The sequence below is a fragment of the Hemiscyllium ocellatum genome, chromosome 18 (assembly GCF_020745735.1).
Source record: "Hemiscyllium ocellatum isolate sHemOce1 chromosome 18, sHemOce1.pat.X.cur, whole genome shotgun sequence".
NCBI classification, from domain to species: Eukaryota; Metazoa; Chordata; class Chondrichthyes; order Orectolobiformes; family Hemiscylliidae; genus Hemiscyllium; species Hemiscyllium ocellatum.
The window spans coordinates 19,242,523-19,260,243 of record NC_083418.1 but is presented as its reverse complement, the minus strand read 5'-3'; the positions used below and the strand labels follow the sequence as shown (position 1 = coordinate 19,260,243).

At 42.6% G+C, this 17,721-nt stretch overlaps 1 protein-coding gene across 1 annotated transcript in view; it reads right to left on the bottom strand.

The window, feature by feature from the left end:
* f2 (coagulation factor II (thrombin)) overlaps positions 1–17,721 on the bottom strand; it is a 70,770-nt gene that overhangs the window by 37,815 nt on the left and 15,234 nt on the right. The window contains exons 2-5 of the mRNA XM_060839171.1: positions 14,022–14,182; positions 12,618–12,642; positions 3,325–3,430; positions 1,171–1,307 (exon numbers count right to left, since the gene is read on the bottom strand). Coding sequence (XP_060695154.1) covers positions 1,171–1,307; positions 3,325–3,430; positions 12,618–12,642; positions 14,022–14,182 — 429 coding nt within the window. The remainder of the gene's footprint in view (positions 1–1,170; positions 1,308–3,324; positions 3,431–12,617; positions 12,643–14,021; positions 14,183–17,721) is intronic.

Sequence of the window (17,721 nt, the reverse complement as noted above, 5' to 3'; positions counted from 1 at the left end):
AATCTACAGCATTAATTGTCAATGACTTATATAGAATCCCTACAGTGTGGCACCAGGCCATTTAGCTCATTGCGTCCATACCAATCCTCTAAAGAATATCTTACACAATCCCTCTAACCTGTATTTGGCATGGTTAACCACCTAGCCTGCACATAGAACATAGAACAGTACAGCACAGGACAGGCCCTTCAGCCCATGATGTTGTGCCGACCACTGATCCTCACCCTCAAATTTCTGTGACCATATGCATGTCCCGTAGTCTCTTAAATGTCTCCAATGACCTTGCTTCCACAACTGCTGCTGGCAACGCATTCCATGCTATCACAATTCTCTGTGTAAAGAATCCACCTCTGACATCCCCTCTATACTTTCCTCCAACCAGCTTAAAACTATGACCCCTCGTGTTAGTCATTTCTGCCCTGGGAAACAGTCTCTGGCTTTCGACTCTATCTGTGCCTCTCATTATCTTGTATACCTCAATTAGGTCCCCTCTCCTCCTCCTTTTCTCCAATGAAAAAAGTCCGAGCTCAGTCAACCTCTCTTCACAAGATAAGCCCTCCAGTCCAGGCAGCATCCTGGTAAACCTCTGAACCCTCTCCAAAGCATCCACATCTTTCCTATAATAGTGCGACCAGAACTGGACGCAGTATTCCAAGTGCAGTCTAACCAAAGTTTTATAGAGCTGCAACAAGATCTCACGACTCTTAAACTCAATCCCCCTGTTAATGAAAGCCAAAACACCATATGCTTTCTTAACAACCCTGTCTACTTGGGTGGCCATTTTAGGCGATCTATGTACCTGCACACCAAGATCCCTCTGTTCCTCCACACTGCCAAGAATCCTATCCTTAATCCTGTACTCAGCTTTCAAATTCGACCTTCCAAAATGCATCACCTCACATCCCAGGGGTTTTCAAATAAACAAGAAATGCGGTGATTCCAAAAATAATACTACAGACAGCAGAGATGGCAATGGTCACACCAGACTGTTAGTGCAGTGCAAGGTTTGTTAAGTATAAAGATGCTTTCAGATCTGTGCTTGTTCTGCGTCATAATTCATTGGAATCTTTGCACTGAGTTACTGCCCTGCCACTGAAACTGACATGACCGAAACCCCCCCCACACACACATACACACACACACCAAAATAAAGGACAAAATGAGACCTACCACATTGCGGAATGTAACATTGTTCCAACTTGACTGTTGGGTCTTTAGTGTAGCACCACGGTGCCATGTTACTGTCATTTGGATTTCGGCAGTGGTTATTTGTAAGGTCATATTGGCTGTGTGTGTCAGGATTGTATCTGAACATATCACAGAAGTGGCAGAAAAAACACAATTCATTAGATCTATCAATTGAAAATGCTGGAAATATTCGGCAAATCTGGTTGTTCCTGCACAGAGTGGCACGCAGAATTAATTGGCTGAATTTTACTAGCTGCCGGAGGACACTCTGAGGAGGGTTGTGGACACTGGGTAGACTGCCCAGTGTAGTCCCTCTGCCCTGTCACCTTGCCAGAGGCAGGGAAGGTTGATGGTTTCAACCAAAGGTCAAAGGGAGTGATTTAAGAGACTAATTAAAGGCTAGTTCCTGCCATCACTGGAATTTTACCACTAGAGGATGTCTACTGCCTGGGGAGATCATCAGGCAAACCCCGTGACATCCAATCCAGCTCAGGGTGGGGGACTGACCAACTACTCTGTAGGCTTCCTTCCCCAAACCCATCCCTCTGCTTCAGTGGGACATTCCTGACCAGGCCTGGCACCCCACCCCTAGTTAGTTAGTTGGAAGGCAGCATGGTTTCATTACGTCCTCTTCTTGCAGATGCAGTCCTGGCAGAGGACGTAATGTGGCACTGTTGAATGGCCAAATCTTATTTGGCAATGGATCGTTAATATGGACGGCAGCCTGAGTGGTGAACAATTGCCCTGACATGTTAACGCACTAGTTCCTACAGATCACTGCAATTATGTTTCTTCAATACGTGAGACCGAAGCAATAGCTTATATAATGTTATCACATCTTCGTTGCTTTGCACTCTAGGCCACTGTTTACCTTGACTGTTTTCTCTGATGTTGTAAACTTTGTATTCATGCTGTTACAGGCCCTTTCATACCATGGTTTTCTAACTTTGTGCACTTTGTTTTGGCAGTCTATGTACATCACATCAACCTCATTACCCTCATCTCTTGTCAGTAACCAAGGCTTCATCATCAAAAATATCAACTAAGTTAATTAAACACGATTTATCCTTAATTAACCCATATTTGTACAAATGACTTAATTTGGGCCTGAATTCTGGTTTCCAACTAGCAAGGTTAAACTGTCACCAGGGATAATCTATCTTTTCAATTATTGTTGGCAAACTTATGTTCTTTGTCAAAAGTAGGAGTGTTTTTCTGGATAGATTGATAAAGTTCGAAATATAATCACAACAATAAAATCTACCATACATAATTAGCTGCCATTGAGAGGACTTTGTCACATTCAAATAAACTCTCTAATTTAGAATTGTCAGGATGAGGGTTTTCTTGCAAGAGTAACTTTTATTGCACATCCTGAGTTGCCCTGAGAAGGCAGAGTCATAGAGTCATAAAGTCATAGTCACACAGCATGGCAACAGACCCTTTGGTCCAATCAGTCCACACAGACCATAATCCCAAACTAAACTCGTCCCATCTGCCTGCACTTGCCCCTTTTCCCTACAAATCCTTCCTATTCATGAATATATCCAAATATCTTTTAAATGTTGTAATTGTACCTACATCCATCACTTCCTCTGGAAGTTCATTCCACATTTAAACCACTTATTGTGTAAGAATGTTGCCCCTCATGTCCTTTTTAAATTTTTCTCCTCTCACCTGACAAATATGCCCCTTAGTTTTGAACTCCCCCACCCTAGGGAAAAGACTCTTGTCATTCACCATATCTATGTGTTGTCTATGTGATTTTTATAAACCTCAAAAAGATCATCCCTCAACCTCCTAAGCTCCAGGTAGTGGAGAGATCCTTCTACAGCTGTAGAGATTTGATGTAAATAACTGGGTGAGTTTGGGAGTTCAGGGAGCAGTTAAAAGTCGACTATGTTGGCATGGAACTGAAATCACTTGCAGGACTGAAGATTTCCTTCTCTAGTGAGTACTAAGTTATCAAGTTGGATTTTGCTAATAACCTTACAGCAGCGCAGCCATTTGTTTCAGATGTCATCTTTTTATGTGTACAGATTTTGTAAATTGTGAATTCAGCTATCATGACAGGACAAAGAAACAGAGAGCTTTTTAATGTCTGCTCAATGAGCTGAAGCTGCCTTAGTCACTTACGTTGGTTTGTGTGGAAAGTTGCTCGACCAACTCTGACATGATCTTCCAGACATAGTTATCGAAGCGTTTCCTTTGTAATGGGAGCCAATCCCCACATAGCATTCTCCTGAACAAGAGACATAGAATGTCATTTCCATTATGCTTTCCTTTCTTATGAATAGACCAAATAGTAATTCAACCAATTGACTGCCATACAGGTGACAACTGAGGTTCAAAGACTTCAGTTTAGAAGCAGAGGCTCATTTTGATCTACATTTTGTTGTGATGTGGAGATGCCAGTGTTGGATTTGAGTGGACAAAGTCAGAAGTCACACGACACCAGGTTACAGTTCAACAGGTTTATTTGAGATCGCAAGCTTTTGAAGTGCTGCTACTTCATCAAATGAAACACATTTTGTTGAGCAGAGACATCTCAAATCATTTTCAAGGTTTTTCAAGGACACATCACTTTAAGGTTCATGTTGTTGTGTTCAACTGAGAAGCACTTGCACCCATTATCCTAACACCCATGACCTGTTGCTGCTTCAGCTAACTGTTGAGCTGTGGGGGCTAAGACAACTGGAATCAGTGCTGATCCCTCTGTTGTTCTTGTTCTTCAGTAAGAGATGCCAAGGTCAAATCTTATTAGGAATTGGTTTTTCCAGGACCCACATGGGAAAGAAAGGCCATTATTAAAATACAACAATAAGTATACAGCTTTGGAAACTGTTGGGGGGGGAGGGGGGGGGGACAGCCTTGCAGGTGTAAGCTACAGTGACCGGGTCTGTGGCGTGAGGTCTGGCTCTGAGACTCAGAAGGGAAAGGGGGAGAGGAGGAGAGTGCTAGTTATAGGAGACTCTCTAGTTAGAGGGACGGACAGGCGGTTCTGTGGACATGGGCGAGACTCTCGGATGGTTTGTTGCCTCCCGGGTGCCAGGGTCCGAGACATCTCGGACCGTGTCTTCAGAATCCTTAAGGGGAAGGGTGTGCAGCCAGAAGTCGTGGTACACATTGGCACCAACGACATAGGTAGGAAGAGGGGTGGGGAGGTCATTCAAGAGCTCAGGGAGTTAGGCTGGAAGCTAAAAGCTAGGACAGACAGAGTCGTCATCTCTGGGTTGTTGCCGGTGCCACGTGACAGTGAGGCAAGGAATAGGGAGAGAGTGCAGTTGAACACGTGGCTGCAAGGATGGTGTAGGAGGGAGGGCTTCAGGTATTTGGACAATTGGACTGCATTCTGGGGAAGGCGGGACCTGTACAAACAGGACGGGTTGCACCTGAACCAGAAGGGCACCAATATCCTGGGGGGTAGGTTTGCTAGCACTCTTTGGGGGGGTTTAAACTAATTTGGCAGGGGGATGGGATCCGGACTTGTAGTCCAGCAAGTAAGCTAGCTGTTTGTCAGGATGTCCAAGAATGTAGGGAGGCTGTGGAGAAGGTAGCACTGACAGGGAATACTTGCGGACACAGAGATGGGCTCAAGTGCATATACTTCAACGCAAGGAGTATCAGAAATAAGGTGGGTGAACTTAAGGCGTGGATCGGTACCTGGGACTACGATGTTGTGGCCATCACGGAAACGTGGATAGATGAGGGACAGGAATGGTTGTTGGAGGTTCCTGGTTATAGATGTTTCAGTAAGATTAGGGAGGGTGGTAAAAAAGGAGGGGGGGTGGCATTGCTAATTAGAAATGGTATAACGGCTGCAGAAAGGAAGTTTGTGGGGGTTCTGCCTTTGGAGGTAGTATGGGCTGAAGTCAGAAATAGGAAAGGTGCAGTCACAATAGCAGCAGAGATGTGGAGAAACAGATTTGGAAACAGATTTTGGAAAGGTGCAGAAGCCACAGGGTCGTAGTCATGGGTGACTTCAACTTCCCAAATATTGATTGGAAGCTCTTTAGATCAAGTAGATTGGATGGGGCGGTGTTTGTGCAGTGTGTCCAGGAAGCTTTTCTAACTCAGTATGTAGATTGTCCAACCAGAGGGGAGGCCATATTGGATTTGGTACTCAGTAATGAACCGGGACAAGTGATGGGCTTGTTAGGGAGTGAACACTTTGGTGATGGTGACCACAATTCTGTGACTTTCACCTTGGTTATGGAGAGAGATAGGTGTGCACAACAGGGTAGATTTTACAATTGGGGGAAGGGAAATTACGATGCTGTAAGACAGGATTTGAGGAGCATAAGTTGGGAGCATAGGCTGTCAGGGAAGGATGTGGTGGAAATGTGGAACTTTTTCAAGGAACAGATACGACGTGTCCTTGATATGTATGTACCTATCAGGCAGGAAAGAAATGATCGTGTGAGGGAGCCTTGGTTGACGAGGGAGGTGAATGTCTAGTAAAGGGGAAGAAGGAGGCTTACATAAGGTTGAGGAAACAGGGTTCAGACAGAGCAGTGGAGGGATACAGGATAGCCAGAAGGGACCTGAAGAAAGGGATTAGGAGAGCACGGATTAGGATCAAGGATAACCCCAAGGCATTTTATGCGTATGTGAGAAACATGAGAATGACGAGAACAAGGGTAGGTCCGATCAAGGACAGTAGTGGGAGATTGTGTATTGAGTCGGAAGAGATAGGAGAGGTCTTGAATGAGTACTTTTCTCCAGTATTTACGAACGAGAGGGACCGCATTGTTGAAGAGGAGAGTGTGAAACGGACTGGTAAGCTAGAAGAGATACTTGTTAGGAAGGAAGATGTGTTGGGGTAAAAAATGAGGTCTGCAGATGCCGGAGATCACAGTTGAAAACGTGTTGCTGGTTAAAGCACAGCAGGTCAGGCAGCATCCAAGGAACAGGAAATTCGACGTTTCGGGCATAAGCCCTTCATCAGGAATGAGGAGAGGGTGCCAGGCAGGCTAAGATAAAAGATAGGGAGGAGGGACTTGGGGGAGGGGCGATGGAGATGTGATAGGTGGAAGGAGGTCAAGGTGAGGGTGATAGGCCGGAGTGGGGTGGGGGCGGAGAGGTTAGGAAGAAGATTGCAGGTTAGGAGGGCGGTGCTGAGTTGAGGGAACCGACTGAGACAAGGTGGGGGGAGGGGAAATGAGGAAACTGGAGAAATCTGAGTTCAGGAAGATGTGTTGGACATTTTGAACAACTTAAGGATAGACAAGTCCCCCGGGCCTGACGGGATATATCCTAGGATTATGTGGGAAGCAAGAGAGGAAATTGCAGTACCGTTGGCAATGATCTTTTTGTCTTCACTGTCAACGGGGGTGGTACCGGGGGACTGGAAAGTAGCGAATGTTGTGCCCTTGTTCAAAAAAGGGAATAGGGATAACCCCGGGAATTACAGGCCAGTTAGTCTTACTTCTGTGGTAGGCAAAGTAATGGAAAGGGTACTGAGGGATAGGATTTATGAGTATCTGGAAAGACACTGCTTGATTAGGGACAGCCAGCACGGATTTGTGAAGGGTAGGTCTTGCCTTACAAGTCTTATTGAATTCTTTGAGGAGGTGACCAAGCATGTGGATGAGGGTAGAGCAGTGGATGTAGTGTACATGGATTTTAGTAAGGCATTTGATAAGGTTCCCCATGGTAGGCTTATGCGGAAAGTCAGGAGGCATGGGATAGAGGGAAATTTGGCCAATTGGATAGAAAACTGGCTAACCAGTCGAAGTCAGAGAGTGGTGGTAGATGGTAAATATTCAGCCTGGAGCCCAGTTACAAGTGGAGTTCCGCAGGGATCAGTTCTGGGTCCTCTGCTGTTTGTAATTTTTATTAATGACTTGGATGAGGGAGTCGAAGGGTGGGTCAGTAAATTTGCAGATGATACGAAGATTGGTGGAGTTGTGGACAGTGAGGAGGGCTGTTGTCGGCTGCAAAGGGACTTAGATATGATGCAGAGCTGGGCTGAGGAGTGGCAGATGGAGTTCAACCCTGCCAAGCGTGAGGTTGTCCATTTTGGAGGAACAAATAAGAATGCGGAATACAGGGTTAACGGTAGGGTTCTCAGTCAGGTGGAGGAACAGAGGGATTTTGGGGTCTATGTACATAGATCTTTGAAAGTTGCCACTCAGGTGGCTAGAGCTTGTAAGAAGGCCTATGGTGTATTAGCATTCATTAGCAGAGGGATTGAATTCAAGAGTCGTGAAGTGAAGTTGCAGCTGTACAGGACTTTGGTTAGGCCACATTTGGAGTACTGTGTGCAGTTCTGGTCGCCTCACTTTAGGAAAGATGTGGAAGCTTTGGAGAGGGTACAGAGAAGATTTACCAGGATGTTGCCTGGAATGGAGAATAGGTCGTACGAGGATAGGTTGAGAGTTCTCGGCCTTTTCTCGTTGGAACGGCGAAGGATGAGGGGTGACTTGATAGAGGTTTATAAGATGATCAGAGGAATAGATAGAGTAGACAGTCAGAAACTTTTTCCCCGGGTACAACAGAGTGTTACAAGGGGACATAAATTTAAGGTGAAGGGTGGAAGGTATAGGGGAGATGTCAGGGGTGGGTTCTTTACCCAGAGAGGGGTTGGGGGCATGGAATGCGCTGCCCGTGGGAGTGGTAGAGTCAGAATCATTGGTGACCTTTAAGCGGCAATTGGATAGGTACATGGATGGGTGCTTAATCTAGGTTAGATGTTCGGCACAACATCGTGGGCCGAAGGGCCTGTTCTGTGCTGTATTGTTCTATGTTCTATGTTCTCTATGTTCTACAACATCAATGCTTCGATAGCTGCTTGCAGTTACAGGTTGAAATTGAAAGCACAAAACAGAATATTCTGGAAATATTCAGAACTGATGATTTATTTTAGACTGGAGGGAAATATAGAGTGAATTTCCATTGAATCACTGCTTTTCTTGATATAATTAATGATATAGACACTGGGTGCATGCAGTAGAACTTCAAAGTCTGCAGATGATGCAAAACTTAAAAAGCCATTATGAAGTGTGAGAAGAATACATGGAAAAGTTGGTGCTTTAGGCATTGAATACAGAGAAGTGTAAAGTGAGATTCTGGCTGAAAAAATAAAAAGAGGCAATATGAAAGAAAGAGTATAATTCCAAAAGGGCTTCAAGTATAAACGTGTGCAGAGCATTGACAGCTACAGTTCATAGAAGCATAGAATCATACGATATGGAAACAGACCCTTCAGTCCAGTTCATCCATGCCAACCAAGTGTCCCAAACTAAACTAGTCTTATTTGGCCCGAAGCCCTTAAAACATTTCCTATTCATGTAACTGTCCAAATGTTTTTTAAATGTTGTAACTGTACCTGCATTTACCACTTGTTCTGGCAGTTTATTTCATATACACACCACACTTCGTGTAAAGTTGCCACTTAGGTCCTTTTTAAATCTTTCTCTTTTCCCTACAAATCAATGCATTCTCGTTTATAACTCCCTCTATCCTTTGCCATTCACCTTATCTATGCCTCTCAGGATTTTATTAACCTCTATAAGGTCACCCCTCATCTCCCTGCACTCCAGAGAAAAAAACTCCCAGCCTATCCAATCCCTCCTTATAACTCAAACCCTCCAATTCCAGAAGCCCTCTTATAAATCGTTTTTGCATCCTTTCCAATTTAATAACATCCTTTCTATATCAGGTTAACTGGAACTGTGCACAGTACTGCAAAAGTGTTCTGTACAGCCACAACTCCTACACTCAATGCTCTGACCAATGAAGGCAAACATTAGATTAGATTAGATTAGACTTACAGTGTGGAAACAGGCCCTTCGGCCCAACAAGTCCACACCGACCCGCCGAAGCGCAACCCACCCATACCCCTACATTTACCCCTTACCTAACACTACGGGCAATTTAGCTTGGCCAATTCACCTGACCCGCACATCTTTGTGACTGTGGAGGAAACCGGAGCACCCGGAGGAAACCCACGCAGACACGGGGAGAACGTGCAAACTCCAAACAGTCAGTCGCCTGAGTCGGGAATTGAACCCGGGTCTACAGGCGCTGTGAGGCAGCAGTGCTAACCACTGTGCCACCGTGCGCCCATCTTCTTCATCTCCCTGTGATGCCCACACTCAAGGACCAATGTACCTGAACCTCCAGGTCTTTTCATTCAACAATGGTCCGCACGGCCTGTGGAAGTCTGACCAAACTTCCACACTTCGCATTTATCAAAGTTCAATTCTATCTGCCCCATTCCTCAGTCTATTGGCCCAATTGATCAAGAACCCGTCGTACTCTGAAATAACTTTCTCCATTGTCCACTATACTGTCCAATTTTGTTGTCATCCACAAATTTCCTATATTCTCATTGAAATCGTTTACATAAATGACAAAGTGTCCTAGGCTTTCTAATTTCCATCAAGCTTTCCTTTCTTACTAATAGACCGAATAGTAATTCAAACAATTGACTGCCATACAGGTGACGACTGAGGTTCAAAGAGCTCAGTTTATAAGTGGAGGCTCATTTTGATCTACATTTTGTTGTGATGTGGAGATGATGGTGTTGGATTCAATTGAACAAAGTCAGAAGTCACATGATGCCAGAGTACAAAAGCAAGGGAGCATCGTATAACATTGAGTTGATCTCAACTGGAGTATTATATCCAATTCTTGGCATTGTTAAGGTTTTAGAGGGGTGTGTAAAATATTTATGTGAATGGTTGAAGGGGTGAGGAACTTCAGTTATGTGGATAGATGAATGTAGCTGGGCAGTTCTCTTGAGAGAAGGTTGAAAGAGATTCAGCAGAGGTGTTCAAAACCATGAGAGTTGAGAAAGAATAAATGCAGAGAGACTGTTCCCATCGGTCAAAGAACTGACAATCAGATGACACCGATTTAAAGTAGCTAAAAACTCAACAGCAAGATAAGATTTATTTTTAAAAGCAGAATGTTGCTCAGACTGTGGTGGAGGATCAATTGTGAGATTCAAAAGGATGTTTGATAGGTAGATGAAGAGAAAAAGAAATTCTGGGTTACAGAAAAAGGCAGGGAAATGGAACCAGCAGCATGGCTGAAATGGCCTCAATCCAGGCTGGGGAGCTGATGGTGTATTGGTAATGTCAATGGGTTAGTAATCTAGAATCTCAGGCCACTGTTCTGAGGTTATGTGTTTGAATCCCACCATGGCAGATACTGCAAGTCGAATTCAATCGATATCTAGAATTAAAAAGCTACCCTAATGAAAGCCACTGTCGATGTCATCAAAACCCATCTGGTTCAGGGAAGGCAATCTGCTGTCCTTACCTGATCTGGCCTATATTTGACTCCAGACAGACATTAACATGGTTGATTTTTAACTGCGCTCTGGGCAATTACAGATGGGCAATAATAGCTCGCCTCGTCAGATGCTGATATTCCAGGAATGAATAGAACAAAAAATTGTTCTATGATTTTATATAAAAGTATTTCTGGCAGTACATGTGGAGAAAAAAAAACAAATTAACATTCCAGGACAATGGCGGTGAATCAGATTAAAAGATGTTGTGACTGTTGGAAGAAAACCTGGTTTTATTTCTGCTTAAAAGTTGTTCATCTCTTACAACTTTAAATTTTTATGAATTGTCATCACCTGAAACATTAGTTTTGTTTCTTTCCCCATGATAACTGCTGTGGTTTCTGTTTCCAATTTCAGATTTCCAACATCCACAGTGTTCTCTTATTGTGTAAAGTATGTTCGTGAGGCTGTTAAATAGTTACAATCAATACATTCCAAAGGAATTGGTATTGAAGGCTCAGATATACACTCTGGAAGAACGGTGCCACCATGGAGACTGGCACAAGATACGGGAACCTGCACAGGCACAGTGGATTGAATGGCCTCTTTCTGCACCGTAACAGTGCAGTGATTCTGTCAATATGAAAATGTAAGCAGGAGCTGGAGATATTGATAGTTTGGACATAAGACGATTATAGAATTTATACTGCATAACGGATATCCAATTGTCAAGGGAAATGCCTATTAATGGACAGATCCAAGTGATTATTGAATGGAAATGTTTGATGACCCAAGGGATTGAACACCTAAGTGAAATATTTGTTGACATAAGGGATCTATTGCAACAATTTCAACATATTTAGTTTTCCTGTATCAATACGGGTTTTTCTTTAATAGTGACATCATCAATAAATTGATTACTTTTTTTCAGGATACCTCCTGAATAATGCCTGTGATGGATTATATGTAAATTGGCATTGGAGAAGGAGGGGCAAAGGTTGATTAGCGGCATCTACGCACAGGACCATGTCCACCCTGAACTGAAAATCTGAAGTGCATGCAGCCATTTTTAAATTTGTGTCGCCAAGGCTTTTTCCACCACTGCGTGCCCAAACCAGGAACATAATTCAGGAATGAAGAGATTCAAAATGTTTGAAGTGGTTGAATGTCAGTGGCAGGTCTATACTTTTCCTGTGTACTTTGGTAACACATAGCGTGGGAGGGGTAGGAGAAAGAGAGAGGACGATGTCTGATGCCGCAAAAGCTAATTTAAAAGATATGAAAATACCAAGTTAAATTAGCATTAAATGAGTGCATTACTCTCACAATCTAGTTTTTTTAGACAAAGTTGCATGCTAACAATTCTTACCATCCAGACATTGGTTCAGATAATCTGGAGGGGAAGTGCCTTCTCTGTCACCAACACATGCTGGAAATGAAAGCATACACTAACATTAGACACAACTATGTCATGCATTGGTGTGAATGTCAGAACAGAGGATGAATAGAAAAGATTATCATCAGTCAGGCAATCTCGATTAATAATCTAGAGAATGTCAGTTCAGGTTCCACCACAGAGATTGAGAAAGAAATGGACTTTGATATCAGTTAAACTGACCACAAAACTGTTAAATTATAACTAAAATACAATTGGTTTGCAGAAGTCATTTAGGAAAGGAAACCTGACGTCTATCCTACACGTGACTCTGGTATCATATTGTATTGTCCATGGTTCATTCTTAGCTGCCCTCTGAAGGTGCTCAACAAACCCCTCTGCTCTATCAAACTGCTGGAAAGTGTTACAACAGATATTGCCTATCCAACAGTATTGTGGCAGCATTTTCACCGCATGAATGTCAGAATTCAATAAGAATTACTACCAATCTTTCAGTGAAACATAGAAATGGACAATAGGCTGTGTTGTCAGCAATGGCCGAGAATGCAATGAAAACACAAATATGTCTCTAATGGTCCAAAATTTATAATATTCAGATTTGACATTCCAAGTACGAGTGACCAACTGCTTCTTATCGTAGAAACACAGAGAAGTCTACGACAGACCAGCTGCCATCTTTAAGTAGTTGAGAAGTGGAGAAGCCGGGAGAGAGGGATGGCAATCTATGATGATGAAAATCTATATGAAATGAGAACGAAATGACATGCAAGAATTGGAGGCAAAGTTTCTTACCATCATAACTCTTCCAAAATTTTTCCTGAGAAAGAGAAAACAATTATTAATAAATAACTTGCTGTAAAAGAGAATATTGAGAAGATTTGATTTAAATATATTAATTTCAAGTTTTTTTTGTAACCATCCTGATATTATTTATTACTCTTGAATCAGAATAGAATCCCTATAGTGTGGAAGCAGGCCATTCAGCCCATACTGACTCTCGAAAGTGCATCCCATTCAAGCCGACAGCCCACAACCCTGCATTTTCCATGACTAATCAACTGCCCATACCTGGTCACTACAGGCAATTTAGCATGGCCAATCCACCTGACCTGTACATCTTTGGACTGTGGGAAGGAACCAGAGCATCCAGAGGAAATCCATGCAGACACAGGCAGAATGTGCAAACTCTACACAGACAGTTACCCGAGACTGGAATCGAACCTGGGTCTCTGGCATTGTGAAGCAAGAGTGCTAACCACAGTTCAGATAGTCAACTAGCTTCAATTTTCTCTCAGTTTGCTGAGATGAAGAATTTACGGGTTGAGGAGGACATGCATGAATCCAAAGCTTCTCACTATGGGGAAGCATGCTTTTCCTGTCTGGGCTGAAGGGTTAAATGGGTGTGATGTTCAATTGCAGAGGAAGAGAGCAATCTGTTTTGTATGTCTGCATGCAAGTTTGTCAATACTATCAGAGCTTTATTTTGAAACCACTCTGGGTTAATCATATGTTAATATGTTATATTATCAATGTGAGACTGGATGGTATAGTTAGAGGTTAAATTGGATAGTCAGTTAAAAATGATCATGGGAATCAAGATGCATTTGTTAAATGTAGCGAGGCAGCACTGCAAAGTCATTTTGCCTGCTCAGTTGAATAGGCTCTGCATTCAGTGAGCCATTATTGCACTGTGTATTGGCAATGTCAGTGAAAGGGATCAAAACCACAACTTCTTTGGGCACAATAAAGCTAATTTTCACTTCTTAAAGGAGAGCTGCATTGTGTCTGGAGCAGCTGCTCAAAACTTTGCAGCAAGGTAACAATGAGAATAGTACTCAATGTGGGAGAAGGTAGGGTCCAATGTCTTTGGACTCTGTACCTCTCTGCCTGGGTAAGATGCTGGGAATTAGGAGGGGAGTTACTTTGGCCACAGGAGACCTTGAGACACATAATGAAAAGACAGTGAAGGCACATAGCTATGGAGGTCAATATCTGAGAATCCAGTGTAGTGTCGCAGAAGTTCAATGACCTGATGTGAATCCAAAGTTAGCGAATGGGGTGTCAAAGGGTGGGGCTGGTAATTAATTAAGCTGGTTTGGTGGGACATGGCAAGAGATTTCACAGGGCTTCACGGAGAGGAATATACTTGATAAATATACTTCCTAAACAGAGGCAATTTATCGTCTCGTTCCTTACTGTTTGCTGGTCATCTTCAAACACTTCACGGGCCTCCTCGAAATCACAGTATTCCTCAATACATTCTCGCTCTAAGTTTCCAACTTTCGCCTCTTCAAAGAAACTGTTGGCTCGGCGAATCCGATTCAATACAGAGGACGCTTCCTGGTTGTTAAGGAATACTAAAGGAAAAGAATAGTGCATTATGAAACAAATAAATAACATGGGACACATAACAGGTAGAAGGAAGAAATTAACCCACACCCAAGTTTAGTTAATAGGTGTGCATTGGTGATCAGGGACGGAGAGGACATCACGTGGAAATATATTACTGATACTAGAATCGGCAGACAAGCCCTGACACCCAGAACTATTAAACAGATCTTTCTGTGAGGGAAACATTTCCATTTTGAAAGCATTTACTCAAAGGTATGCTGAATAAATCCTTTAGATAACTTTGCATGTTCATTTCATAGTTCCCCAACTTTCTGCTGTGCTCTCCTGCGCTTCCCCTGTGAGAAGGCAAGCAACAGATTCAGTGTGTACCCGATGTGCTCCTGGTAAGGTCTCACTGTCCTACGAAATTGCTGGTTAATTGGTTTCTCGTTCCGGCCAGGAGATTGCCATCTTGTCCTGGACGAGGCACTCAGAAGCAGGAAAATGTCAGGAAGCCAGCCTGGCATGCTTTTCAATAGGATTTTCTTGCCCACTTCCTCCCTCTCTAAGCCCATTCCAAGTCACTCAATAGAAACCCCTACCATAGTTTTCTAACGTGTAACTTTGGCTATTACTTTTTAGCCTGGGGTACTCAAAAGTAAGTGTTTCATTGTAAAAGAGTAATTACTTAAATCTGATATGTTAACTTGCCTATTTTACAATTGTTTGCACTTCAGCAGTACTTCACTGGGTGTACAGCACTTTGGGATAGCCAGAAACAAGCACTACATAAATGCAAGTCACTTCTTTCTTTTCAGAGGGGATTCTTAATTAGTGGTCATAAAGGGGCAATCTTTATAAGAGTTAGGAAATAACACATAACTGTCTCCTGGCCACAGGAGCAGAAACCATAATTAAATACACCTGACAGTGACTAAACACAATGATTCTCCTCATAATTGCTCATTTCATGTCCAGCTATGTAATGCTTGGATGATCCATGGTTTTATTTTTAGTTAAGAGCAATTTGAAAAACAATTTTTATTGTCATAACCTCACATAATCTAACTAGACTGACATTTTGGAATCAGAATCTTAAATACAAAATGTATAGCATAGATTTCCTGTAATAACCAAGATGTTTCATTGTTCAAAGAAAAACATCAATAAATGATTTAGTTCAAGGACATTTAACAATCAGTGAAATTACGCAACTGTTTGAAGTCGGTATGGAGGATAACTTGCATTATTGACACCCAATGTCTAGGTCAAAAGCAGCTGATGTAAAGTCTTCTGTGCTTCAATAATGCTTCATAGAAAAGGATTCTCAAATGCAAAAGTGCAAGAAATACCTTCTCCACAGCATGTTTCCTTGGGGATGGCTAATCAGCATCAATATATTGCAAACTCTAGATAGTACTGATGTCCTAAATACTTTTCTAATGCCTCTCTAGAATAAGCAGACAGAAGAGGATTCCTCCCAATGCACCAGGATCTTTGAAAGACAGTTTCCTGTTTGTTAAATCACTGTTCAAATCCAGTACATCAGTTCCCAGTAATGATAGAATCAAGCCCAATTACAGCTGAAATCCAGCATCCAGCTCTGTGTCCACCACTTCCCTGCCATTATTAAATGGCCTGCATAACTCATCTTTCCCATAGCAGGGAGACCAGAAGTACATGCAGTATTCTAAAAGAAACCTCATCAATTCCTGCACTGCTACAACATGATATCCCAACTCCTATACTCAATGCTCTGCCAAATGCCTTCTTCACGACCTTGCAACACCACTTTCAAGGAACTATGAACTCGCATACCTGGGTCCCTATGTTCAACAATACTCCCCAGGGCCTGACCCTACATTGATTCTTATACTTTTCATCAGTCTATTCACTTCAAAACTTATCAAAGTGATGTTCACTCTGCATAGAAATATATTAAGGACAGCTCGATTCCTGTGTGACCCCACGCTTTACGTGGAAGCACCTTTCCTTTGCATGCCAGCAAATAGTTTAAACCTCAAATAAAAAACAACATACTGTGGATGTTGGATGGTCTGAAATAAAAACAGGAAGTGCTGGGAAAGCTCAGCAGTCTGACAGCAGCTGGGAAAAGCAACAGAGTTAATGTTTTGAGCCCGATGTGATTCTCCTTCAGAGAGCTGGCAGTGATGTGACAGACTGAATGGTCTCATGTAATGTAACCCATTCCAGATTTATCGTAAAAGGTTTCAGTCTTAAAGTTGTTTCCAATCTTTCTTAAAAGTCTATTGCATTTTTTGTTATCCTTTATTTTCTTCACATGGCCTCAAGGAAATGCATGACGAGATGTTGAAGGAGCTTTGTGCCTGCTTCACCTGACATAGTTATTGTTGCCCTCTTACAAACCATTGTTACATCTTTATTCCTCATTGGTCCTCTCTGCTCAATAGGCTATCTCAATCACAGGGATTAAAAGGATTTCATACCACATCATGCAGTATGGAATAAGGTTCTCCAAGGCAAAGACGACCTCGTTCATCATCTAGGGTGTTTGATAGGGTTTCAGTAGTTAGGAAGGTAGGTGAGGGTTTGGGCCAATTTGGTGCAAAAACTCCCTCTTCACATAGGAAAGGATATTGCAGATGATTACATTTTAGAACAAATTGCTTGTTCAGTATGTCCTTTCCTTGTGTTTTGTCTCTGCTTATGAAATGCATTTGCTTTCGATGGAAGCTGCATTGGTTCTTATTTGGTTGCACTGGGTACAGAAATGCTGGGTGAGCTTCTCTCAGAACTTAAAGTCAATGTTAAAATTTCAAAGTTTGGCTGTCATTGAGTGCTTACAACCCTGACGTTGGGAAAGAAGCCAGACCAACACTCTCTGTAAAGATTCATTTTGGTCAACAAAGATCAGGCATTCTATCCACATGATCTTGTAGTCCTTACATGACAATTCAGTTGTGACATTCATGTGAATGCTTGGTCTACCAGTTCAGGTGAGTGCCTCAGTGTCTGGTAAAATTCCAAAAGCAATTTGAGTGGAAGTGGTAAAGATTCTAGAAAAGATGCTGGTACATGGTCCAAATCTCACATGTACAGGAGAGTGGGCAGGGCTATTGTTTCACAGATTTCAATTTAATGGCAAACTTTTTCCTCTTCATTCCCAGTCTGATGGGCAATGTCTGTCGGGAAGCAACGTGTGTATCCAAAGTTTGCATGGAGACAGTCCCGACAGTGTGCTGCCAAGACAAATAAACATATCCACTGCTGACAGGTCCTGTTCAAGGGCAGAAACCTCAGATTTGGGGTACAGCATTCCAGGACCAGGCTGGTGTAGGACTTCAGTTTCCTTTATATTGGTTGTAAGGCCCAAAGTTGTCATGTGATTAGAGAACAAGTTGCTTTTACAATGCATGCCTAGCTCTGAACCAGCAGTTTAAGACTCAAATTTCTCATATCAAGCTGAATGTGAAATCTGATCATGTTATGGTCACTCTTACCTTGGGGATCATTTAAATGAGGTCATTAATTAATCCTGTCTCATTACAATCACATAGTCCAAAATAACCTCTTCCCTGTTTGA